At 39.3% G+C, this 27,627-nt stretch overlaps 1 protein-coding gene across 1 annotated transcript in view; it reads left to right on the forward strand.

Moving 5' to 3' along the window:
* rb1 (retinoblastoma 1) overlaps nucleotides 1–27,627 on the forward strand; it is a 201,428-nt gene that overhangs the window by 148,957 nt on the left and 24,844 nt on the right. The window contains 3 exon segments of the mRNA XM_069889674.1: nucleotides 16,683–16,801; nucleotides 17,068–17,237; nucleotides 27,414–27,565. Coding sequence (XP_069745775.1) covers nucleotides 16,683–16,801; nucleotides 17,068–17,237; nucleotides 27,414–27,565 — 441 coding nt within the window.

Consider the following 27,627-nt stretch of genomic DNA (forward strand, 5'->3'; position numbering starts at 1 on the left):
AAACTGAAAGTATTTACATTAAATCAAAGTATATCTAAATGCATATATTCCAAATAAGGAAACCACTTATTAACAAAAAAAAGAATAATTATCATGCAAATTATATGTAATTTTCCCCATAACAATACAAGCTTTCAATTCATTATATGCCAGTGTATTCTACTAATGTCTATATTATCTTTCCATGTACTAGCTACACATTTTCGTGCTACAGACAACACTAAATGTACAAACACAATTTGAAACTTATCCAACCCTAATCCCCTTAAAGAAACCATATAACCCAATAAAAAAATGGATGGATCTAATGTATAATTTTTCCAAAACTAACCTAATTCTTTCCCATAATGGTTGTACTTTAACACAAGACCAAACAGCATGTAAAAAAGTTCCAGTACATAAACCACATCTGAAACAAGAATTCGAGTTACTAAAACCATATTTTTCAATATCTCCAGAGTTAAATATAACTGATGTAAAAAATTATAATTAACCATTTCATATTGTACATTCGTCAGTTTAGTTACACTATCATAACATGTATCCGCCCAATTATCTTCCGGAAAAATAAAGGTTAAATCACTTTCCCATTTAAGCTTAGACTTCTCCCATTCTGGTTTATCCATACTATCTTGTAACACTTGATACACAACTGAAATATAACCCTTCTTTGGTATAGAGGAAATCAAAGATTCAAATTTTGTCAATACAGGTAAAATCATCTCTTTACCATAAATATCTTTTACCAAAGCTCTAAGCTGGTAATACACAAACAAAGAAATTTCAGATATATCAAATCATTCCCTCATTTGGTTAAAAGAAAGAAGTTGTCCTTCCTCAAAACAGTCCTGCAATGTCTTTATACCCTTAAAGTCTTAACTCTTTAAATGATTATTGAACACTGAAAAAGGAATAAGCTGATTATTATATAATGGGGTTAAAATTGATATTTTATCTTTTGATCCTAACTTCTTATTTCTTTTTTGTCCAAACCTTTAATACCAGCATATTACATTCCTGCAACAGATTAATATTCCATTGAAATATAAATTGATGCACCTCACCTTCAGAAATATAAGCCATCTCCACTTTCGCCCAACTTAGAGGCTGATCCATGTCCATCAACCTGCTAACAAATTTCAACTGAGCTGCTTCATAATAATTTTGAAAATGAGGTAACTGAAATCCACCTAATGCATATTTCCATGTGAGTTTATACAATGCTACTCATGGTAGGTTTTATATCGGAGTGGCCTTCTCCTATGCAGGTTTCTTACCCGGGCTGGAGGGGCCTGCCTCCCCTCCTAGGTCGGTCCATACTGCCCGGACCGGGGCCGAGGCCGCCGCAGCTCACCCTGTGCCTGGACTGGGGCCGCCGCCTCCCACTCTCTGCCCGGATCGGGGCCTCCCCCTGCCCCACTCGACCGAGGCCGGGGCCGCCGTCTCCCCCTTGCTCCTGCCCGGATCGAGGCCGCCGCCGTCAACCCTTCGCCCGGACCGGGGCCGGGGCCGCTGCTGCTCTCCCTGTGCCTGGACTGGGGCCGCCGCCTCCCACTCCCTGTAAAACCTACGACCCAAGGACCTCGCTGCCACGTCCCAGCTTGCTTGGCCACGGCACACGAACCATGGGTGTAAAGGGTGGGGCCAGTACTGCGCGCACTGCACTCCACCTAAAAGCTCCTTTGCGCAGGCCCGAGGACAGGTCCACGTCCTCCCCCTCCACGTCCTCCCCCTCCACGTCCTCCCCCTCCACGTCCTCCCCCTCCACGTCCTCCCCCTCCACGCCTTCCCCCTCAAAAGATGCTCACAAACTCAAGCTAGCATGCTGGAACATCAGAACCATGCTAGACAAGGCTGACAGCCACCGACCTGAACGTCGGTCTGCCCTCATTGCACATGAACTCCTCAGACTTGACATCGACATAGCCGCTCTCAGTGAAGTCCGCCTGGCAGATGTAGGCAGCCTCCAAGAACGCGGCGCGGGCTACACACTCTACTGGTCTGGCAAGCCTTCGGATGAACGACGCCTATCTGGTGTAGGCTTCATGGTCAAGAGCTTCATTGCCTCCAAACTCGAAAACCTTCCGACAGGCCTCTCGGACCGAATCATGTCCATGCGACTCCCCCTTCAGAACAAGCGTCACATCACCCTCATCAGTGTCTATGCTCCAACCCTCCAGGCGGAACCAGCAGAAAAGGACAAGTTCTACACCGACCTGCGCAACCTCATCCAACGCACCCCTACAGCCGACAAGGTTGTCATCCTGGGTGACTTCAACGCTCGTGTCGGCAAAGACTCAGAAACCTGGCCAGGAATCCTGGGCAAGCATGGCATCGGCAAGTGCAACGACAATGGGCGCCTCCTGTTGGAGCTCTGCGCAGAACAGCGGCTTGTCATTACAAACACCCTTTTTCAGCAGAGGGACAGCCTTAAGACCACCTGGATGCATCCCCGATCCAAGCACTGGCACCTCCTGGACTACATCCTGGTGCGAGAAAGTGACAAACGAGATGTGCTCCACACCAGGGTCATGCCTAGCGCGGAATGCCACACTGACCACCGGCTGGTTCGCTGCAAGCTCAACCTTCACTTCAAACCAAAGCCCAGGAACAATAAAGCCCCCAGAAAGAGGTTCAATGTTGGAAACCTGCAGTCAGACGATGCGAGAGGAAACTTCCAGGCAAACCTCAAAGCAAAGCTCGACGATGCAACCCGCCTCACGGACCCGTCCCCTGAAACCCTCTGGGATCAGTTGAAGACAACCATACTGCAATCCACTGAAGAGGTACTGGGCTTCTCCTCCAGGAAAAACAAGGACTGGTTTGACGAAAACAGCCAGGAAATCCAGGAGCTGCTGGCAAAGAAGCGAGCTGCCCACCAGGCTCATCTTACAAAGCCGTCCTGTCCAGAGAAGAAACAAGCCTTCCGTCGCGCATGCAGCCATCTTCAGCGCAAACTCCGGGAGATCCAAAATGAGTGGTGGACTAGCCTCGCCAAACGAACCCAGCTCAGCGCGGACATTGGCGACTTCAGGGGTTTCTACGAGGCTCTAAAGGCTGTGTACGGCCCCTCACCCCAAGTCCAAAGCCCGCTGCGCAGCTCAGACGGCAAAGTCCTCCTCAGCGACAAGATCTCCATCCTCAACCGATGGTCAGAACACTTCCAATCTCTTTTCAGTGCCAACCGCTCAGTCCAAGATTCCGCCCTGCTCCAGCTCCCTCAACAGCCCCTAAGGCTAGAGCTGGATGAGGTTCCCACCCTGGATGAGACATATAAGGCAATCGAACAACTGAAAAGTGGCAAAGCAGCAGGTATGGATGGAATCCCCCCAGAAGTCTGGAAGGCTGGCGGCAAAACTCTGCATGCCAAACTGCATGAGTTTTTCAAGCTTTGTTGGGACCAAGGTAAACTGCCTCAGGATCTTCGTGATGCCACCATCATCACCCTGTACAAAAACAAAGGCGAGAAATCAGACTGCTCAAACTACAGGGGAATCACGTTGCTCTCCATTGCAGGCAAAATCTTCGCTAGGATTCTACTAAATAGAATAATACCTAGTGTCGCCGAGAATATTCTCCCAGAATCACAGTGCGGCTTTCGCGCAAACAGAGGAACTACTGACATGGTCTTTGCCCTCAGACAGCTCCAAGAAAAATGCAGAGAACAAAACAAAGGACTCTACATCACCTTTGTTGACCTCACCAAAGCCTTCGACACCGTGAGCAGGAAAGGGCTTTGGCAAATACTAGAGCGCATCGGATGTCCCCCAAAGTTCCTCAACATGATTATCCAACTGCACGAAAACCAACAAGGTCGGGTCAGATACAGCAATGAGCTCTCTCAACCCTTCTCCATTAACAATGGCGTGAAGCAAGGCTGTGTTCTGGCACCAACCCTCTTTTCAATCTTCTTCAGCATGATGCTGAACCAAGCCATGAAAGACCCCAACAATGAAGACGCTGTTTACATCCGGTACCGCACGGATGGCATTCTCTTCAATCTGAGGCGCCTGCAAGCTCACACCAAGACACAAGAGAAACTTGTCCGTGAATTACTCTTTGCAGACGATGCCGCTTTAGTTGCCCATTCAGAGCCAGCTCTTCAGCGCTTGACGTCCTGCTTTGCGGAAACTGCCAAAATGTTTGGCCTGGAAGTCAGCCTGAAGAAAACTGAGGTCCTCCATCAGCCAGCTCCCCACCATGATTACCAGCCCCCCCACATCTCCATCGGGCACACAAAACTCAAAACGGTCAACCAGTTTACCTATCTCGGCTGCACCATTTCATCAGATGCAAGGATCGACAATGAGATAGACAACAGACTCGCCAAGGCAAATAGCGCCTTTGGAAGACTACACAAAAGAGTCTGGAAAAACAACCAACTGAAAAACCTCACAAAGATAAGCGTATACAGAGCCGTTGTCATACCCACACTCCTGTTCGGCTCCGAATCATGGGTCCTCTACCGGCACCACCTACGGCTCCTAGAACGCTTCCACCAGCGTTGTCTCCGCTCCATCCTCAACATCCATTGGAGCGCTTACATCCCTAACGTCGAAGTACTCGAGATGGCAGAGGTCGACAGCATCGAGTCCACGCTGCTGAAGATCCAGCTGCGCTGGATGGGTCACGTCTCCAGAATGGAGGACCATCGCCTTCCCAAGATCGTGTTATATGGCGAGCTCTCCACTGGCCACCGTGACAGAGGTGCACCAAAGAAAAGGTACAAGGACTGCCTAAAGAAATCTCTTGGTGCCTGCCACATTGACCACCGCCAGTGGGCTGATATCGCCTCAAACCGTGCATCTTGGCGCCTCACAGTTTGGCGGGCAGCAACCTCCTTTGAAGAAGACCGCAGAGCCTACCTCACTGACAAAAGGCAAAGGAGGAAAAACCCAACACCCATCCCCAACCAACCAATTTTCCCCTGCAACCGCTGCAATCGTGTCTGCCTGTCCCGCATCGGACTTGTCAGCCACAAACGAGTCTGCAGCTGACGTGGACTTTTTACCCCCTCCATAAATCTTCGTCCGCGAAGCCAAGCCAAAGAAACTCATGGTAATTTACCTTTCCATAAAAATTCCCCTACCATTTTATTTAAATCCTGGAAAAAAACCCTTTGAAAGGGAATATGATATGGACTGAAATAAATATTGAATTCGGGGAAAAATATTCATCTTAATACAGTTTACACGACCAATTAAGGTTAACAGAAGATCTTTCCATTTAATTGAATCCGCTTTAATCTTTTTTAATGAAGGAACATAATTTAGATTATATAAAGATTGATAATCAGCATTTACAATTACTCCTAAATATTTGAGTTTATCTGATCATTTTCATTTTATAATACTTTTATATTCTGAATAGTTACCCTCTCCAAATTTCACTTTTATTTCAATTAACTTTATATCCAGAAAGTTCTCGAAATTGTAATAAACATTCCTGCAATTGTGACAATGACTATTTTGGTTCTGTCAAATATATCAAGACATCATCTGCAAATAAATTAATCTTATATTCCTCATCCATAACTCTCATCCCTCTTCTCTTTTCATTCTGTCTTATCATCTGAGCTAACAGTTCAATAGCCAATGCAAACAAGGCTGGTGACAATGGACAACCTTGCTGAGTCAAACGTGTCAATTTAAATGGTAAAGAAACTTGACCATTTGTCACCATCCTGGCTCCTGTATAGGTAAATAAGCTTTCAAAGCATCCCATAATACAAAACAACTATCTACAGAATTAACATTCTCAGTCAAGAACAAAGTAATCTGTTTTTTAACAAAAGTAACAAACTCTGGTTTTTTCAATAACATTGTATTAAACCTCCATCTGTAGGATGAACATACCACTTCCTTAATCTCAAAATCTGTAAACAGAGATTCAAATTCCATAACATCTTCCTCCCCTAATACCGGAAACGTTAATTTAGATAAATAAGATTCAATAAAACCATTATCCTGATTCCCCTCAGAAGTATATAATTTTTGATAGAATGAATAAAACTGGTCATTGATTTCCTGAGGTTTATAGGTAACTCTTGAATTCTTTTTAACAGCATTAATAGTCCCCAATACCTGTTCCGTTTTTAATTGCCACGCAAGTACCTTATGTGCCCTCTCACCCAATTCATAATAACGCTGCTTAAATCGATTAATTAAACACTCAAATTGATAGGTTTGTACTGTATTGTAACGTAATTTCAAATTTGCCAAAGCTGCTTTTTTAAAATCTTCTGTCACATCTTTCTGAAGATCTTTCTCTAACTCAGCAATTCGTTTCTCCAACTCCAAACTTTCTGCCCTATATTAACTTTCGTGGTATAACTAATAATCTGCCCTCTTAAATAAGCTTTCAAAGCATCCCATAATACAAAACAACTATCTACAGAATTAACATTCTCAGTCAAGAACAAAGTAATCTGTTTTTTAACAAAAGTAACAAACTCTGGTTTTTTCAATAACATTGTATTAAACCTCCATCTGTAGGATGAACATACCACTTCCGAACTTGCACAAGAAAAAAACAATAAAGAATGATCTGATATAACCCTACTTTTATACTCAGCCTGTATTATTCTACCCTGTAAATGTGCCGATACCAAAAAAAATCTATTCTGGAAAATGAATCATGTCGAAATGAATAAAAAGAGAAATCTTTCTCCATAGGATTAATTCTTCTCCAAATATCCACCAAATTTAAATCTTTCATCAAAGCCCCAATTTGTATCGCCATCTTTGATTTCCTTATACTTTTGGGGGACCTATCCAATAAAGGATCCAGAACACAATTAAAATCTCTCCCGACTAGAATATTTTCATTAGCCTAATTTAACAACAAAAAAGCTTCTGAAATAAAACGTTCATCATCTATATTAGGTGCATAAACATTAAGCAAATTCTAAGCTTCAGCAAAAATTTTACAGTTCACCCTCAAAACTCTCCCAGCATTTCCCTCCAAAGATGGCAAACTCTTATGAATTAAAATCATTACGCCTCTCAACTTAGAATTGAAAGAAGAAGAAAACACATGACCGACCAAATCTCTCTTCAATTTCAAGTTTTCTTTTTCAGTCAAATGTGTTTCTTGCAAAAAAGCAATATCAGCTTTCATTTTTTTTTATATAGGCCAATACTTTCTTCCGCTTAATTGGATTATTCAACCCCTGAACATTAAAAGTTGCAATTTTCAAATTAGACATTTCTACAAACTAACAATATATTCACCCACTATAAAATATTGCCCCCCTTATAAATTCTTAAAATTACAAACCCTCCCCTAAAAACATCAAATAAAGAAAAATCACCCCTTTAAAAAAAAAACCACCCAAAGGAAGTAACACCATAAAAATCTGGGTGTGGTAAAAGCCACTAGCAGTAGATGACTGTCAAAGATTTCAGTGCCAACCGCCCCCCCCCGCCCCCCCCAGGCAGATATATGTTCATTATTCAGTGAAACACAATCAAATATAATCAACCCAATGATTCCAGTCCCAATGACTGTTCTGGGTCTTCAATATCAAGAAGACTTCGTGTCAGCTCTTCGTTCTTTCCATTCTTCCCATTCCCATTTGTCCTTTGAGGTGACAAAGATGAAGATGACTATTCCCTTGCAAGTCTGGCAACAAATTGGCAAAAATTAACGCATCATGATCATTTTCAAAAAATTGAGATTGAAAATTGCCATAAAAAACTTTTAACACCGCAGGGTAACGAAAAGCAAATTTATAACCCTTTCGCCACAATACTTCTTTGGCTGAATTAAACGCCCAACATCGCCTAATCATCATTGGAGATTGACTTTGTCGGGCCTTCTGCACCGCCAGTCGTTATATAATTTCCGTATCTTGGTATTTCAAACAACGAATTAAAACCGCCCGTGGTGATTGTCCTGGAAACGGCTTCTTCCTTAATGCTCTATGTGCTCGATCCAACTCCAAACCTTCCGGAAAAAACTACTTGCCCAACATCTCAGGAATCCATTTCTTGAAAAATTTTATCAGATTAGAACATTCAACATCTGGGAGACCCATTATTTTTACATTATTCCTCCGACTTTGATTTTCCAATGAATCAATTTTCGTCAATAATTCTTTTTTCTGAATCCTCCAATCCACAAAGAATCCTCCACTTTTTCCATTTTTTCCCTATTACGTTCCACTTGATTTTTACATTCAAATAAACTGCTTCAATTTAAAAAAAATTATCTTGTACCGTATCTACCGATTTTATACATCTATTAACATCACTTTTAACTACTGTCATATCTTGCCATTTGTCATTTCTTCACACATAGTAGTTTTCATTTCCAAAAAAACTCGTCATCTGTTTTGACATATTATCCATTTGGTAAGCAATCCCTTCCAAAACAGCACACACAGAATCCATTCCGGGTTCCATCAACTCCCTTTGAGGCCTGCCTTCCTTAGTCTCAACCTCTATTTGTTCCTGTGTACTTCCCAGTAAAGTTAGGTCCTCCTCTTCTTCATTCACAGTCGGTCCTCTTCCGGTGCGGCTGCGGGTCTGAACACCCGAGGACGGTACACTAACCTTGTCGGGGCACTGTTGCTCAGGCTCCCCCACAGCCCACACCCGTTCCAATAAGTCGCGTACCCTCGAAGCACCGCGCATGCCCGGTAGAACCGCCGATCGTGCAGGTGCGTCCTCTGACGCTACACTGTGCATCCCCAATTCACCCGGGAACATCGCAGGCTCGAGGGCTCCTTTCTCGGCTGGACCGCCTGCGCGCCCAGTTTCACGGGAGTGCGGGTCAGCACCAGCCGAACTTGTCATCAAGTTGGCGCCATCTTGCGGAGGCAGGATCAGCGCCAGCGTCATACTTAGCCGAGCAGGAGACCTCTGAGACCTGGGGACTCCCATCAACGACTCCGTGGTTTCATCTGGACAGGTAGGCCTCAATTTTTCAACACTTTTATAAGGTAGTTTCTTCTGTAATTGAGCTTTCGTTTTTTTCACATTAGTAGCCATTACAGTCCTCCAATATTCCAAAAACTGTGAATACTACTTTTAATCACTTTTGTAAGTTTTAAAAACGGGTATTTAAAAAACTAGCTGGGGGAAGGTGGATTTGGATGTCTGTCTTCTACACCATCTTGCCACGCCCCTCAAGTTGAACATTGTAAAAGTAAATGTACTCTGAAGTAACACATAAACCTTTGGTGAATATGGAAGCAAATATTCATCCAGTTGAGTGCCTTTGTCATGCTTTGCTCGTAGCAGCTATTTGTGTAAAGTTCTGTTTGATTAAAATGGTGTCCAGGTTAATGGTGCTCTCCATTGGAGTGACTCTCTTAAAGCTTCTCTTTAGTAATAGTCATCCTGTTCAGAGATTCTATCTGAAAACTTGTGTGAGGAGAGGTTAATTATCTATTATGTTATTGTTCTTCTTTTGGGCAGCTCCGTAGATGAACCTGCAGGTGCAGCGACGGTTAAATGTTTTCAAAGAATGTGAGTTTCATTCCCCTGGTAAATTAGTTTAAAAATTGTTAATTAAGTAGTGTTTAAAATTAATGAATACTTTTATAATATTTTTAAAATACTTCTACTTTACATTAAAAATGCCTCCGAAAAAAGAGATACTACCTACAGCTGTATCTGGACCCTGATGAGAAGAAAAGAAGAGATTGAGGCCTACCTTGACGACGAAGCAGGGAGCTAGCACTCTAGCTGGTCCCCCAGCTGAGTGATCCTCTTGAAGAGCCCTCTTCTGGTGTCACCTACCTGCAACAACAGAGAGATGGTGTTGGTGAAGAACTTGGACCTAAACAATGTGAGAAGTAAAACAAAAGCACTTCTGGGAGCAGGACTACAAAGCACTGAGAAGTCAGGGACCTCTACTTCAGTGCCAGATGATGCCAGGAAGAGGAGGCAATTAAAGTAAAAACTATTTCACAGGCTAATTATAATGCATCAGTTTAAAGTAATGAAAGAAGGATTTAAGGCAGAAATGAAGGCAAAAATGAAAGGGGTAACTAATAAAGTGTTGGAAGTTCTGAATGAAATTAAGAAGAAATTGGAGAAAATGGATGAGAAAATTACAAGAATACAGGAGGAAATACAACATGTTGAAGACTGTGGAAAATACAACTACTGGTTAAATCACAATGAATCAAAAGCTTCTGGAGAAAATGGGTGTATTGGAAAATTTCAGTAATATTAAAACATTAGGCCTTCCGGAAAGAAAAGAAGGGCCAGATGCAATTTGCTTTTTTTAAAAGTGGATTCCTGACATTTTGGAAGAGGAACATTTTGAAAACCCAATTGAAATTGAAAGAGCTCCTAGAGCTCTGAGTCGAAAACCTTTTCCAATTCAGAGACCGCATTCTGTATTAATTAAATTTGTACATTATCAAGACAGAGAAAAGGTTTTAAATCTTGCTGTGAAAGGGGCAAGGGAACAGCAAGGCCCACTTCAATGTGATGGAGACAGAATTTTATTTTTATCCTGTCCTGAGTGAAGATCTGTTGAAGAGGAGGAAAGAATTCAACCCGGTTAAGGAAGTTCTTTTCGACGAAGGTTAGAAATTTGTCCTATGTTACCCTGCGACTTTGAAAATGTTTTTACCTGGAGTTCAAAATATATTATTTTCCAATTTCACTCAAGCAGAAGAATTTGCCTGGCTTCTTCCTAGTATGCAGTTCCAAGAAGATACTGTATCTCTAATGAGATGAACTGTTTCTTTTTTTTTAGTTTCATTATTATTGGAAAAGGGGAAGTTTGTAAGATGAAAGAAATTAAAATAAGGATTATTCTTTTTTTCTCTTCTTTCTTCTTTTCTGATTTCCAGGAATTTATTTTATTTGTGGATAACTAAACAAAATGAAAGTTTTTAGTATTAAATGTGCTAAGGGAGATGGGAAGAGTGCGAAGTGCTGATTGCTGTGGGATTATGTGTGTTTTTGTGACTTCGGTCACAACCCGTAAAATGGAGGGAGGTAATGTTGTAAAATTAAACAACACTTACAGGGAGGACTTTCTTTTATAAAAATATATTTATAAGTGTGGAACTATGTATTTTCTGAATGTTTATTTGTCTTTTTTCTTCTATTTGGATTGCTGGACAGAATGTGTACTGACATATAGGATATTAAACAATAGAAATAGGAGGAGACTTGCGGGGGGAGGTATCGGAAGGGGATGGATTATACTTTAGCAAGATGAGCAAGGTGAGGGATAAGTTAAGACCAATCATGCTCTTGACTAGTTGCATTGAAGTAGAACTTCTTATTAGGAGGGGAATTGTTAAGAAATTTACATCTATGATATATTCTTTATTGCAAGTAGGAACTCTTAAGCAGAAGATGGGAACTAGATTTGAACATTGTAATTGATGAACAAAGATGGGCAGATTTATGTAGGGGTTGTATAATTAATACTGTTAATGTAAGATAAAGATTAGTGCAGTATAATTTTTTTTACACTAGTTATATCTAATACCTCAGAAATTGAACAGATTGAAATCAGATTTATCAGATCAATGTTTTAGGTGGGGTGGAGATGTATTTCCGCAAAATCCAGATTTATTTGTATCAGGAAATATTGAAGGAACAAGACCTAAATTAAAATTATCAAGATATCAAATGGAATTTGTTAAAGTTGCTTTAACCATGGCAAGGAAATGTATTGCAATCACTTGGAAATCAGATACACATTTGGCAAGATATAATACAGAAATTCAAAGTTGTATTCCCTTGGGAAAAAATGACATAGTGTTTGAGGAATAAATATTTTATGTTTTTGCAAATTTGGTGCCCATATACCCAAATATTAGGTTTAAATTTTTTAAATTGTCCTTCCTATGCCTCTGGTCTTGCAAGAATCTCCTCTGAATTATGTTAATGAATTTTTAAAATATGTGTATTAGGCAGCATCCCTAAATGTGCAATCCTAACAATTCTCTTTTTAACTATATTATACTTTTTATATTGGCTATTTTGAGGGAGGGGGGTCGGGGTGGGGGTAGTGGGGGGTAAATACCATCATGTATGTAATTTTTAATTTGTTTTCTTTTTGGAACGTTTATTACTATATTAAATCTTGATTACTACATGTATGGAAATTTTTAAAATAAAATATTTAAAAAAAGGTTTGTATTTTCATTCAAGTAAAGTTTGTTCAGTCCAAGTCAGTATAGTAATTTTGTCTTTTAAACTGTTTATTCTTAATGCAGTTGTATTAGGCAATGTAAGAGTAAATCTCAAGCAAACGGAAAATACATTTATCCGGCATCTACCAATCACCATAGGTGCTGAATACCGGGGTTTTACTGTACATAATTCCCTGAAAGTGGCATCACAAGTAGATAGGGTTGTAAAGAGAGCTTTTGGCACATTGGCCTTCATAAATCAAAATATTGAGTATAAGAATTGGGATGTTATTGGTAAAGTTGAACAAGACATTTGGAGCATTGTGTGCAGTTTTGGACATCTAACTACAGGAAGTATATCAATAAGATCAAAAGGGTGCAGAGGAGATTTACAAGGATGTTGCCAAGGCTTGAAGAACGGAGTTGCAGGGAAAGGTTAAGCAGGTTTGGATTTGATTTTCTGGAGTGTAGAAGAATGAGGGATACAAAATTATGATGGGCATAGATAGAGTAAATGCATGCAGGCTTTTTCCACTGAGATTATGAGAGTTAAAAAATAGAGGACACAGGCAATGTTTAAAGGGAGCATTAGGGAGGACCATGTAGAGGGTGATGGGAGTGGAATGAGCTGCCAGCTGAGTTGACAAATGCAGGCTTAATTTTGACATTTAAGAAAAATTTGGACAGGTAAATGGATGGGAGGGCTATGGTTCCGGGTGCAGGTCAGAGGGACTATGCAAAATAATAGTTTGGCACTGAGCTGAAGGGCCTGTTTTTGTGCTGCAGTGTTCTATGATTCTAAAGATATTGATTTAAAAGAAGCTCATGCAGGTTATAAATAACCAGGGATGGTAATGGGTCAGTATATCAGCAGAACATTTTTGAGTGAACTTGAAGTTAAGCAGAGTGGGCTGTGGGAAGCAGGCGAAGAGAACAATATAACAGTCAAATTGGACTCTTTATTATTCTTGCTGCAACTTGAATCACTTGCACAATCTTTCATTACACAACCTTAAGCTATGCAAGGAAAACATGGTTTTAATTGACTTGGGCGTTGCAAATCAGCCTTTACAAGAATTGTTTGCATCTGGATTTGTATTCCTGCTAGATGAGACCTGCATTGCAGGAATCATTCTTAAATCTCTCCCAGTAGCAGAAGATTTCTGTGATGCATACCATATTATTTCTATTACTTGCAGGTTAAAATAAAGGTAGATAATATCACTTAATTCTGTGTGGTTTACTTCAAGTCATTTGTTACTTCAATTTATTAATTTGAGCAAACAATATTACTGATGGTTTTAAAAATGTCTGAATGAACAATTGGATAACTTGAGATATACACATTTAAAATTCTAGTTAGCAGAATTTGATTGCATCATTTTAAAACCACTAAAAGAGGTTGAAAATTATCATCTAGATTCATTGTTTGTAACAATATATGTAAGAGAAAGACTGAAAGGTTACAATTTATACAATCCTGAATATATATTTAATTAGTGTTTCTTCAGCCTACTTCCTTTTGTCAGTGTTATTCATTTTCAGAAACCATCCATGGGTAGAAATGGTGACCTTTTCTACCCGAGGATACCTCCTGCACATCTTTGTCTGCTTATGAAATAAAATACAAAGTAAACTGAACAATAATTGTTTTAAATAAATACAAATATGTTTCTTCCCATTACACTGCACCATTACTTGACACCATCACCAATATTAATTTTGCTTTCCGGCTGCTGATCATCAACCACACAAAAAAGCTTTCAAATCTACTTACTGAGTGCAAATTTTCAATGTTTGTTTACTTAACATGGTGTACTCATAATATGTCCCCCACATCAAATTTAAAGGATATGTTTTATGAATTTAATCCAGTGAGTTTACAAGTCAGGATCATTGAATATCCTGGCCACTGAAGGAACCAACTAAAAAACCTAATATTCTTCCCCCAGTAGTATGCTAGTAAGCTTATAGCTACAAATGGCAGGTTACATTTACAGTAAAACCCCTGGTATCTGGCACCTATAGGGATTGCTAGATGCCTGATAAGTGTATTTCTGGTTGTTTGAGATTACTCTTACAATGTCTAACTTAGAATAAACAGTTTAAAAGACAAAAATACTATACTGAACTTACATTGAACAAACTTCACTTGCATGAATATATAAACATTAAAGCATTTTACTTTATTTACAGTTACTTTCATTGAAAACATTTAACTGCCACTACATCTGTAGGTTCCTCCCCCTTCTCTGAAAGATTAGTAGTAGCATTATAGATACAGTAATTAACCCCACCTCTTTCCCAAGTTTATAGATAAAGCCTCTGACCAGCACGACTCTTACTAAGCAAGGATAAGGAGACACTTTAAGACACCATTCCAATGGTGAGCAGCATCAACCAGTTCTTTTATTCAAATACAACTTTATTCAAACAGCTGTTATGAGCAAAGCATGACCAAATCACTCTGCTGGCTGAATATTTACTCCTATCTTCACCAAAGGTTTATGTGTTGCTTCAAAGAACATTTACTTTTACAATTTTAAACATTTTTTTACCTATTATTTTATTCTCATTTATTTTACTCTAATTTTTTGCTTGAATTCCAGATGCCAGGGGTATTAGTGTACTTGGAAACTGATGGAACTCCATTTCATTGAAAGATAGAATATGTCCTTCCGCTGTGCAGACATTGGCAGCTGTTTGTCAAAATCCTCCTTGCACATTGCAATTCCCCCCCCCTCCCCCTTGCCTCATGTAACTTTACTACAACTTCATCAGTACCATGACCCAGAACAGTAAAAAGACATAGCCCAAGGGTTGTCCATCTGCCGAGGCTCCAGAAAATGTCATTGACCCTAATCTGCACATGTATAACTTCTGTGTTTTGGCAAATGCACTCAAAGTCTCCTCCTAGCCCAACATGTGCCACTGTAGAGACTGTTTTGATGAGCTGTGTGGTGCTTCATTTTCTGTTGGAACAACATTCTCGACTACCTGTACTTGGTATTTTTGCAGCTTTAGAAATAGAAGAAGTTGTGAGTCATTGGGTCCTTTGTGTTTGCATTGCTATTGAATAAAATCATGCCTGATATTCTCAGTGCCATTTTGCTACATATTTCTTTTATTGGTTTAATATATAAAAATTTTGTTCAAAAACTTGTAAAGATTTATCGCCCCCAGGATGAAGAAATGTCTTCTCACCTCAATCCAGATATGGTGTAGCCTTATTTTTTCCAACACACATTAACCCTGATTGCATGAGTTTCCTTGAGGTGCTACTCTGTCCTCCCTCTTTCCAAAGATGTGCAGTTTGGTAATGAATTGGCTACCATAAATTCACCAAAGTGCTTAAATGAATAGTAGAATATGGAGGAATTTGATGGGATTGTTGGAAGAATAAAATGGGAATGGTGTAAAATGGAGGTTGGTGCTTAATGGTTGGTGCACTCATGGACAGAAGGGACTGTTTAAATGCTGTGTGATTCTGACTATGCTGTTCTGCTTGTTATCCAGTCCTCAATCAATGCCAATATCTGCATTTATATCTGAATCGATCTAATGGGTCATTGTAAAGTTGGAAGGCTGTGACCACAGACTAGGCTGAGTACACCCTCCACCCTCTTACCTCACAGCAGTTCATTCCAGATCCTAACCATTTACTGCTTGTCAATTGCTTAATTCCTTATCATACTGGCTATGCGAGGCACTATGTCAAAGTACTCTTCTGCAGGATACCCACGGATGTTTGGGCTTGGGATGACTGGAAGCTACCCTTTGGTCCACTTTTAAATTTTGTTCATCTCTCCTGTGAAAAACTGCACAATGTTCTATTCCATTAAAATCACCCTATAATTGCAACACTGTTTAACATTGTAACAAAAACATTTACAAAGCTATTGGAAAATATAGAAAATACATTCTTTTTCACAGTGTATTCACAAATATAATGGATTGGAATGATCTCCTTCAGTAACATCCCTTTACATATTGGCTTGGGTACTGCACATTGAACAAATTGGCAGAGTTTATCAGACTGCTCTAGGAATGGTTCTTGACTGCTCTATGCTATTATCCAATAATTTCCAGTTTTACATTTTGTCCTTACAAGACTCTTTCCCATGCAATAATTTTTGTATCCTTTATTTTGTTGCTGTATTAACACAGAATTATTGTGCGCAATGTTTTGGAAGATTTTCTGGTCTAAATTGGGAATAGAGAAACAATTATCAGAGATTGCTGTTTCTCTTTTCAATATAAAGAGAAAATTAGTGCTTTATCTGTGCTATTTTTCTGATTCTGATTTGCCCCACAGATGAACAAATAAGCAAGTCAGAAAAATGAGAATTTGTTAGCTTCAGTGACAGGAAAGTGAATGGATTTGTATATTTTGTTGCCATTTGGGGTTAATCTAGTTGCGATGCTGTTTTTTCCTCAGTGACTCGCCAGTCAAATCCCATCTTCCTTTTTAATCGCTCATTTTCTGCAATGCAATTTGAACAACAATTTTGGAATAAATTTGGAGATTTGATTAGATTATTACAATGCAACCTTTTTTTGTTACTTTCAGGACTCACCTTTGTTTGACATACTCGGGCAACAAAAAGAACAGGAAGATCAACCAGATCAGCCAGAACCTCCCAGTACCCTTAAACAACCACTCCAGCACAGCCATACTGCTGCAGATCTGTAAGTATTCAGGCATCTGCCTCTGGTTTGCTCGTACCTTAATAAAGGACTCAGCCCCAAAATGTTGGTTGCCCTTTGCTTCCTTTAGATGCTGGATGGCCTGCTAATCTTGTCTAGTATTTTTGTATATTGCTGTTTGCTTGTGTTTATAGCTGGAAACTTGAAGTTGAAGAAAAACTAACTTAAACTACATTTATTGTTGATCTGGATTTATGTCTTCATTTAATTGAGCTGCCCATTCACCTCCGGCATATTTTTGTGCACAGTTACCTTTCCCCTGTCAGATCACCATGGAAGAGAGGGATTGGTACAGCACACATAATTTCCACGCAACAAACAAAAACTGAGACATCGTCATCTTTACAAACTCCATCTCAGCCCCAACCTCCTCAGAAGTCTCATAAATCTACCTCACTCTCTCTTTTCTACAAAAAAGGTAAACCAATGGATTAATATTTTTCTTGAGGTTTTAATTATAGCTTTACTAGTGTGGTTAGGAAAGGAGAATGTAAATTAACCAAAATATTATTCAAGAGAGTGGTGACTTCAGTGCTCTGATAAAAATGGCAGAACAGATGTACTTAATAGTTACTATACTGGAGATAAGAGTAATTTATTATCTATCGCTTGAATGTCTTTGAGAAGAGAATGAGATATTTATCTGTAATGTAGTTGTTTGTCTGAGCAGTCTGGCACTGAAAAGGCTTTTTCCCCATTTATTACAAAGGAAAACTCAATAAAAATGGTTATTTTGCTAACAGTAGCTGATAATATTATGATGAGTAGAAGTTTTTAAAGTTTAATTAGGGTACTCTTTATCTTTCTAATATTTCTTTTTGTGCATGATTTGGTCTTATGGTTTTAGATCTGTATTTGCATTATGATACAAGTTCAACATTAACACAGTAGTCATTAAAAGCAGTGAGAATAATTTTGACACCAATTTACAAGCTGATCACTTCATTGCATTTCTATTGTACTCAATGGGTTTTAGGTAGGTGGGGAGAAAAAAGATAACAAATGCCAATTGTTTTCTGTCCATACATCAGAGAGTTCCAAAAGGAGACAGGAATTGGAGATTAGACTAGCAGCAGCAGCAAGCTCCATGTGATAGAAACATAGAATATAGGTGTAGGGGTAGTCCATCTGGCCCTTCAAGCCTACACTGCCATTCATTTTGATCATGGTTGACCATCTACTCAGTACCCAGTGCCTACTTTCTCCCCATACCCCCTGATCCACTTAGCCACAAGGGCCAAATCTAACTCTCTCTTAAATATAGATAACAAACCAGCTTCAATTCCTATATTCAATACTTTGATTTATATCCAAATACATAAATTAGGTCTCTTAGAATATCTTTCAATAACACCCACAAATGATTTCAAGATCACCAACATATAATTACCTGGATTATTATTTCAGTCTTTTTTAACAGAGCAGAGATATTTTGAACAGCTATAAGCAAACATACAGTACTTACTTTTTGAAGACCACCAAAATGTACGACTCCAAGCATGCTTGGTTTTACAAATAGGTTACCACTGTATTTTAACTGGCTAAGAGCACTGGATGCAACAAAGATTTTGGGACAAGACAATATCCCAAGAGTAGCATTGAAGAATTGAACTCCAGAATAAGCCATGCCTTTACCTAAGCTGTAAAGTTTCTTAAGTATCTACCTATCTGGCAATGTGTATGATTATGCAGTGATTAAGTTACCAGTCTAGTAACACTGTTTTGATTAACAGTCAAGAGACCCAAGTTGAAATCTTACCATGCTGGCGGTAGAATTTAAAAGTCTTCTGAAATCATCAAGCAAATTAATTGATTGTAGCAGTACTATTACAGTCAGAGGAAGAATGAAACTAAATGAACCAAATGCCATTGATGAAAGCTCTGAAATCAGAAATAGCAGTGTTACTCACAGTCCAGTTTACTTTAAGAATCCTCTTTACAAACCTCTGGTGAACGAGTGAATAAATTAGAAGAGTGGCTGCACTAGTTGAACAATGACCTGATATGTATTGCCATTTACACACAGGGAAAAAGACTCCAATTATCTACCCTATATTTGCCTCATAATTGTGTGCATCTCCATCAAGTCGCCCCTCAGCATCCCAACACTCCAGACAAAACAATCCAAGTTAGTACACTCCAACCCAGGCAACATCCTGATGAACCTCTTCTTCATCCTATACAAAGGCTTCACATCCTTCTTCTAGTATGATGACCATAATTGCACAAAATTCACCAAATATAGCCAAACCTTTATAAAGATCCAACATGACTTGCCAACAATTATACTTAATTCCTTAACCCATGAAGGTAAACATGACTTGTGCATTCTTTCCCACCCTATCCACTTGTGTGGCCACTTTCAAGGAAGTGTGGACTTGTACCCCAAGTTCCCTCTGTAAATCCATATTCTTAAGGGCCCTACCAATTATTGTATTTTACTCTTACATTTGATTTCCCAAAGGACATCACTTCATATTTGTTTAGATTCAATTCCACCTCCCAATTATCTGTGCAAATTTTGAACTGATTTGCATCCTTTTGTATTCTTTGACAATCTTTCTCACTACCCATCAACAAACTTGTTAATTATTCCACCTACCTTTTCAACCAAATTATTTAAATCAGAGGTTCCAGTTCTGAATCCTCAGGCCTATAGTCAGAAAAATACCCCATGTACCACTCTCCTCTGTTTTCTGTAATCAAGCCAATTTGATTTCTAACCATGTGCCAGATTCCTCCATCACAATTCTTGGCAATGTCTCTTTGTACAGGCGTCAATGACAGGCAAAAAGGAGTAACCCTTCTAGTCCTTATTATTCACTTCAGCCTAATGGCATCAGATTAAAACTGGCAAGAAATCTTGACCACTTGCTCTCTTATGTTAGTTGATGAATCAGTGCTCATTCATGTGGAACAATGAAGAAAGCAGCGAGAGTAGAAAAATAGAAGGTGGTGGGCCTGAGGTTCATCACTAACTATGGCTTGGTAGTTTTATGAGTGATTGAGTTGGACGAGTCCTGAAGGATGTGCCTGCCAGAGTGGGTATGCAGCAAGTACCAAATAAATCAGCAGCGGCACTAAATCTTCACATCTACCTACATAGGTGTAAATATCCACAATAACATTGGTAGAAATGATTACTGCTTTGATTACTAATGATTACTGATTGAAATGGAGGTGTCTTTGTTTTGGGTCCTTCACTGAAACTATTTGTCACAGTATCAAATCAAGTGGCTGTGATTCTACAGCAAAAAAGAGTAAAGATCTTTAAAACTGAAATTTTCAGACAGAACACAGGTGGATGCTATGGAAAAGAAAATTATAATTAATGAAGGATTTAAATTTAATTGATATATGGAAGCAGTTCAACCCCTTAGAAAGAGACTACTCATTCTACTCGAGGGTGTGTGATTCACCTACGAGGATTGTCCTATTTTTAATGTCTTCCCAGCTACAAAGTAGAGTGGTAAAAATGGAGTATTTGGCAAGACTTTTATCAGACCATTCACCATTAATGTTAACTATTTGTGTTAATGGAAAAACAAGAAAGTATGTATAGATGGCGCCTTAATGCTACATTATTAAAGAGAAACTATTTTTTTGAATTTATTAAGAGACAGATAGAAATATTTTATGCAAACAATCTTCCTTCCACTGACAACAGTTTCTAATATGGGATATGCTTAAAGCTTATCTGAGGTGACAAATTATTTCTTATATTAAAAATCTTAAGAGAGAATATGCAAGGGACTTAGCAGGTCTACAGAAGGATATAAAAAAAATTAGGAAAAGTATATCAGACATCAAGAACACAAGAAAAATATAGCTAGAACATTAGAGAACAAAAAGTTACAACATAATACACAACAAATATATAGAATGGAAAAAAATTATATTAAAAACTAAATAAAAATATTATGAATTAGGAGAATGGGCACATAAAGTGCAATCTTTGCAGGTTAAAGCAGAGGAGTTGTCCAGAATGATAAATGCAAAAGAAACAGAAACTGATAGTATAAAATATAATCAAAAAGAAATAAATAAAATACATTTAGACTATACTATATGAAACTATATAAATCAGAATTAGTAAGAGATAAAAAAGAGATGGAAGAATTTTTAACAAATGTTGAACTTCCTAAACTAGAAGAAAGATGACTTAGATGCACCTTTTACAAGGGAAGAAATAGAGAAAGCTCTGGGTGCTTTACAAGCTAATAAGTCTTCAGGGGAAGATGGGTTCCCTCCTGAGTCCTATAGACAGTTGAAGATTTGTTGATGCCAGGCAGTGGAGACCCAAACCCTCCGAAACATTTTCAACTACTGTAATATCCGTGCTAATGAAGAAAGGTAGAGACCCATTAAAAATCTCACCATATAGACAAATATCACTCCTGAATGCAGATTATAAAATTCTAGCAAAAGCACTAGCCAACAGACTGGGTGAGTATTTACCAAAATTAATACATCCAGATCAGGTGGGATTTGTTAAAGGAAGACACTCTTCAAATAGTCTAAGTAGAATATTCAATATAATACATATGGAAAAATCAAGGTTGAATCCAAACAAAACTATTTCTTTAGATCCAGAAAAAATGTTTGACCAACTAGAATGGACTTTCTTATATAAAACTTTGGAAAAATTTGGTATAGGGATAAAATTTATAAATTGGATAAAAACTCTTTATCATAAGCCACAAGCTAAAATTATAACTAATAACCAAATGTCACGTACTTTTCCCTTGAGTAGATTGAGTAGTCAGCATTATTCATACTAGCCATTGAACCCCTGGCGGAGATCTCTTCTTATAAGAGATCTGGATATTAAGGGCTTCAAAGTTGGACAGGAAAAACATAAAATTAGTTTATATGGTGATGATGTGCTATTATATATGTCTGACCCAACTGAATCATTGATAAGATTATAAACAATATTAGAAAAATATGGAATATCAGGATATAAAATAAATCAAAAGTTTGCAATGGCATTATCCCATTTTTATCCATCTTTATTTTATATGGAAAAATGGGATAATGCCATTGCAAACTTTGATTACAAAAGATACCAAAAATGTAGAAGATTTGAAGGGAAGAAAGATGGAATTAAATACTCAGGAACAATGACAGATAACAATTTACAGAATTTATTTAAGCTTAATTATATCCATCTATTAAAAAAAATAGAAAAATATTTACAGAAATGGAGATATCTGCTGATTACATTAATAGGAAGAGTAAATTGTATAAAAATGAAGGTAATGCCAAGACTGTATTGTCTCTTTCAATCGTTGCCTATTGTACTAACTAAAAATTTCTTTAAATTAGACTTAGACTCCCATATGTTAAGAATTATTATCTATCAGCATGAGCAAAATGTCTATCATCTTTCTTTGAAGAAAACAGTCCCCCTTTGTGGATATGAATGGGATGAATTCAATAAAAGAGGAAACAATGAAGACTTTATTTATAAGTGGAATGTTAAGTCATTAACAAAAAAAAATGGATAATCCTATATTGATACACATGATTAGAATATGGCAAGAAATAAATGAATGTATAAGGGGGAGAAAACAAGTACAGTACAACTCAGATTATCTGAAATCAAACTTTCCAAAATCCTCAATTATCCAAAATTTTTTAAAAACTGGATAAACGAGGATATTTGAAACCCTCATTTATCCAAAATTGTTTTGGAATCAAACTGACTGGGGACGCTGGGCTCCCAGTGGCAGCAGCAGTGGACTGTGGGCTCCTGGTGCTGTCAGCAGCGGATCTAGGGTTTCCGGTAGTTGCAGCGTGGACCTCAGGCTCCTAGCAGTAGCAGTGCGGACCTTGGACTCCTGGCAGGAGCGGGACTCTCGGGCTCCCGGTACAGCGGGGTCTCGGTGGTGAAGTGTCAGTGATCAGCATGACCACCATTTTTTTTGGTGAGAATTAAACATTTTAATGCTTAAAAAGCTTTATCTTGTTGTTTGTTGTTTAAAAGCTGTTACAAGTCATTTGCTGTTGCTACTGGGCTGTTTTAAAAAAAAAAGACAAGTTGTCCAAAAAAAACTTGTTTTTCCGAAATAGGCCCAGTCCCGACCATTTTGGATAATGGGAGTTGTACATCGCTGAGGACACATTATGTAAAAATGTACTACTGCCTATGAATCTGGGTGACAAAATATTGCATTTATGGTATGACAAAGGAATAGGAAATGTTGATAATTGCTATATCGAAAGATATCTTATGTCTTTTGAACAATTAAGAAAAAAGTATAGAGTAGCTAATGGGACATTCTTTTACTTTTTCCAATTAAGATAGTTCTTGAGAGAAAGATGGGGACCAAACTTGGCCCCACCTGAAATTAGTGAGATGGAACGAACAATTTGGCTGGGGAACACACCTAAATTTATATCTAAGGTGCACTTTGCTCTTCAAAATGAAAATACAAAACCAGGTTTACAGAGATCGAGAGAGAGATGGGAATCGGATTTAGGAGTTGCAATAATGGAAAGATGCTGGTCTGATTGGTGTTTAGATAACATGAAGTCAATTATAAATGCAAGATATGGATTAGTACAATATAATTTCCTACACCAATTATACCTCACACCACAGAAATTACATAAATCAAAACAGAAATATTGGAGATGTGTTTTAAATGTGGAATAGACATAGGAATGGTTCTACATGTTACATGGCTGTGTGTGAAGGTGAGACCTTTCTGGAAGAACATTACTGAAATACTAACAAGGGGCCTTTGCGGGAGAGCTAGAGTTTTATCTTTTGGGCAATTTTATTGAAATAAATAACTAAATTCCAAATTTCATTTGTAAAAATAGCTTTAGTTGTGACTAAGAACTGTATTGCGATTACTTGGAAATCTGACTCCACTCTACAGATAGCAAGATGGAAGACAGATGTGCAGTTGTATACCTATGGAAAAAAAATCACAAACAATCTTGTGGTGAAACCACTATTGTACTGATGTGGATATGTAAATGACATGACCTTTTCTGTTTGACCCTGCTCTCACTGGCCGGTTCGTTACTTCTCCCTTTTCTCCCCCCATAAAAGCTGTCATGCCACAAGCTTACCCCCAGTTCGAGTCCAGATCAGTGTGACCAAGCAACACAAGGGATGCTGTCCATCTCTTGCTAATAAAAGCCTTCAGTTCCGATAACCAGTCTTTGTGCAATTGATCGTGCATCTATTTTATTAACAAGATTTTGTTTTCATCGGAACATGGACAAATATTTGAAGTTGGATCACCTAGAAATCAACCCAAGAGAACCCAAAGCAGCCGACAAATTCTTACTCTGGCGCCGCTGCTTTGAAAAGTTCCTCACTGCCTCTGCAGCTGTTATCCAGAATGACGAAGACAAGCTCCATCTGCTATTTTGTTACATTGGACACAGAGTCTACCAGATGGTCTGGGACTGCCAGACATAGGGAGACGCTATGGACATTCTGAAAGAGCAGTACAAGATACAGGTGAACGAAGTGTATGCACGGCACATACTCCACTCGCACAGGTAGCAGTGACCCGTGGAAATTTTCAACAACTTTGTCAGGGCCTTGCAGGAGCTTGCAAGGTATTGCAACTCAGTGTCTCTTTAACGTCCCAGTCCCACTCAGCAAAAGTTCATGACTGTTGTACAGTAACACTGAATGTCCAGGGCACAGTATACCATAACTTTAGGATCCTAGTACTGCCACAGCTCTGTATACCCATCCTACTAGGATTAGACTTCCAGTGCAACTTGAAGAGTGTCACCATGGAGTACGACGGGCCCCAACCCCCCTCACAGTCTGTAATGAGCAGTTTTTAAACCGTGCACCCCCCAGCACATGGCCAACCAGCAACCCCAAATCCGCGTGATCAACCAGCAGCCCCTAATCCACTCACCGCATCCGACATGCGGCCTCTCCATGCTCTGGATCTACCACCCCCCGCCCTGTTCACCAATCTCACCCCTGACTGTAAGCTCGTCGCCACAAAATGTCAGTGATATAGTGCCGGGGACGGCATTTATTAAGTCAGGAGAGATATCTCCTCACCTAGGGGATGATAGAGCAGAGTACGAGGCTCTGGAGAGCCAAGATAGTGGTGGTGAAGACTGGGGAGAAACATCGGATGGTCATATATTACTCCCAGACCATCAACAGGTTCACCCAGCTGGAGGCATACCCCATGCCGACATGATGAATCAGATCGCACAATACAGGGTGTTCTCGACCATAGACCATAATCCTGCATACCATCAGCTCCCCATCTGCCCCAAAGACCTTTGAGACGGGTGGCTGACCGTATCAAAGCCAACATTGCAAAGGCCACCATGCATGCAGTGGACGAATCCATCCCGTTCCAGATGGAGAGTGATGCATTGGACTTTGCCCTGGCTGCTACACTTTACCAAGCAGGCAGGACCGTGGCATTTTTTTTGCGTACCCTCCAGGGCCCCATCAAGAAAGAGGTCCAGGCTATTGTTGAAGCAGTACGGAACTGGAGACGTTATCTTGCATTTTATCCTGCTGACTGACCAACGGGCAGTCACCTTCATGTTTAACAATCAGCAGTGGGGTAAAATCAAAAATGATAAAATTCTGAGGTGGAGAATTGAGCTCTCCACCTACAATTATGACATTTTGTTCAGGCCCAGAAAGCTCAATGAGCCCTCAGATGCCCTGTCTCGGGAGACTTGTGCCAGTGTGCAGATGGACCGGTTGCAGGCATTGCACGATGTCCTCTTCCACCCAGCTCTGGGTGCAGTGCAAGCCCACAGCCTGGCGGCTGACCTTGTAAAGGTTCCAGGAGTCACAAGCATCATTGGGTTCTGAGGGATTTAAGTGCACATGCGAGTTCTATTAAAGTCAGTTGGTTCAACTCACTTTTGAATCTACTTGGTTCTTTCGCTCACTGCCTGCCTTGTGTGTCTACAATATGTATATTTATGGGGGAAAAAAATAAAATAGTGGAAAAAAGGATGGATGTTATGGGAAATAGCAACATTCATGGGGGTGGGCTAGGATTTTCTTTAGGAATTCTAGATTTAAAGGCAAAGTCTCTGATTAGATTAAAGGGCTTGAGCCTGAGATTGAATTATGATGAAGTTAAAGGAATATTCAATTGTACTGTTGTGCATGTGGCCATACTTAGTGTCTTGCATGCATGAGGAAAATAAAATTAACCCTATTAATGTTAATTCCAACTATCATATGATTCCATGACTCCTGTTCTCATTTTGGGAGAAATATTACTGCTCAATGGTGTTGTTTTCAAATATATTAAACCACTTTCTGTCCCAGTTGGTATTCAAGAAGCTTATGAAAGGTAGAATGAGAGGAATGTTGGAAAAGGATAAGTTTAGAATCTGGAAAGTTTGATGGAACTGTCAGTGAAGGTCACTGAAGAGAGCAGAAACTGAAGAGAGCAGAATTGGTAATGGAATTTAATGTGAGTTAAAGGATACGTTGCAAAAGTCTGGAAAAAAAGCTCGGGATTTTGGAAAGTGAAAGATGGGCTGTACATTGGAATAGATGAAACTGAGCAGGGTAGGAGAGTCTGAAACTTGAGGCTATAGGTTTACGGTGAGGGGGTTAAGATTTAAAGGGAGGTAAACAAGAGGACTGCAGATGTTGGAAAACTAAAACAAATCACAACATGCTGGAAGAACTCAGTAGGCCAGGCAGCATCCATGGAATCTGTTACCCTATGTTTCTAACCCCTTTCCCTTCTCTTATCACAGAACATCTTTCTCAGCCCTTTTTCTCCTACCCCTATCACTTTCCAGCTCTTCCCCTTTCCACCAGCATTCACCTATCACATATAAGCCTTTGCTCCTCCCCACTGCTGCCTCTCCATCATTCTCCCCCCTCCCCCACCACCCCATGGCCTTGCATGCATGAGGAAAATAAAATTAGCCCTATTAATGTTAATTCCAGCTATCATATGATTCCATGATTCCTGTTCTCATTTTGGGAGAAATACTACTGCTCAATGGTGTTGTTTTCAAATATATTAAACACTTTCTGACCCAGCTGGTATTCAAGAAGCTTCAGTTTCTGCTCTCTCCAGTGACCTTCACTGGCAATTCCCACATCCACCTTCTTATTTGGGTGTTTACTTAATCTTTGTCTACCTGGTGCAGGCCTGAAATGTCAACGGCCTATTGCTTTCCATGAATGCTGAGGGACCTGCTAAGTTCCTCCAGTACTTTTGTGCATTGCTCTAATTTTTCTTGATTCCCTTTTTCACTGGATCAAGAGCTCACTTTGTCAAGTCCAAGTGGTAACTTATTTCCAAAGGTTATTCTTTAATAAATGATTCATAGGCGAATTCCATTCCATATAAGAATTCTTTCCAACTGCTTTTGCTGCTTTGAACAATGTTTCTTACCAACAAGTCATAAACCAGGATATTTGTTGAAACTGTGTGGAATGATGTCCCCACGACATGTAGGGTGCACTTTATTCTCCGACCAATTTAATGTAATTACGATGGTGCAGCACACAATTATGTTAAAACATGTTATGGACACAATAAAATGTACATTTATTGAAAGAAATCGAAACTCAAAATCTTTTTTTTACCTATTTGATTAGTATATCGACTGGCATATCTTCGATTAAACATGCTATGTAATCAGCTTCATCTACCATCTGAGCATCCTCAACTGGAAGCTATTATTTGGACTTTGTTTCAGCACACATTAGCAAATGAGCATGAACTTATGAAGGACAGACATTTAGACCAGGTATTGTACGATTCAGTTTATATGTAACTGTTGGAATTTGTACTGGTGTTGGGAGCATTGAT

Source organism: Narcine bancroftii, chromosome 7 (genome assembly GCF_036971445.1).
Source record: "Narcine bancroftii isolate sNarBan1 chromosome 7, sNarBan1.hap1, whole genome shotgun sequence".
In the NCBI taxonomy this organism is placed as follows: Eukaryota; Metazoa; Chordata; class Chondrichthyes; order Torpediniformes; family Narcinidae; genus Narcine; species Narcine bancroftii.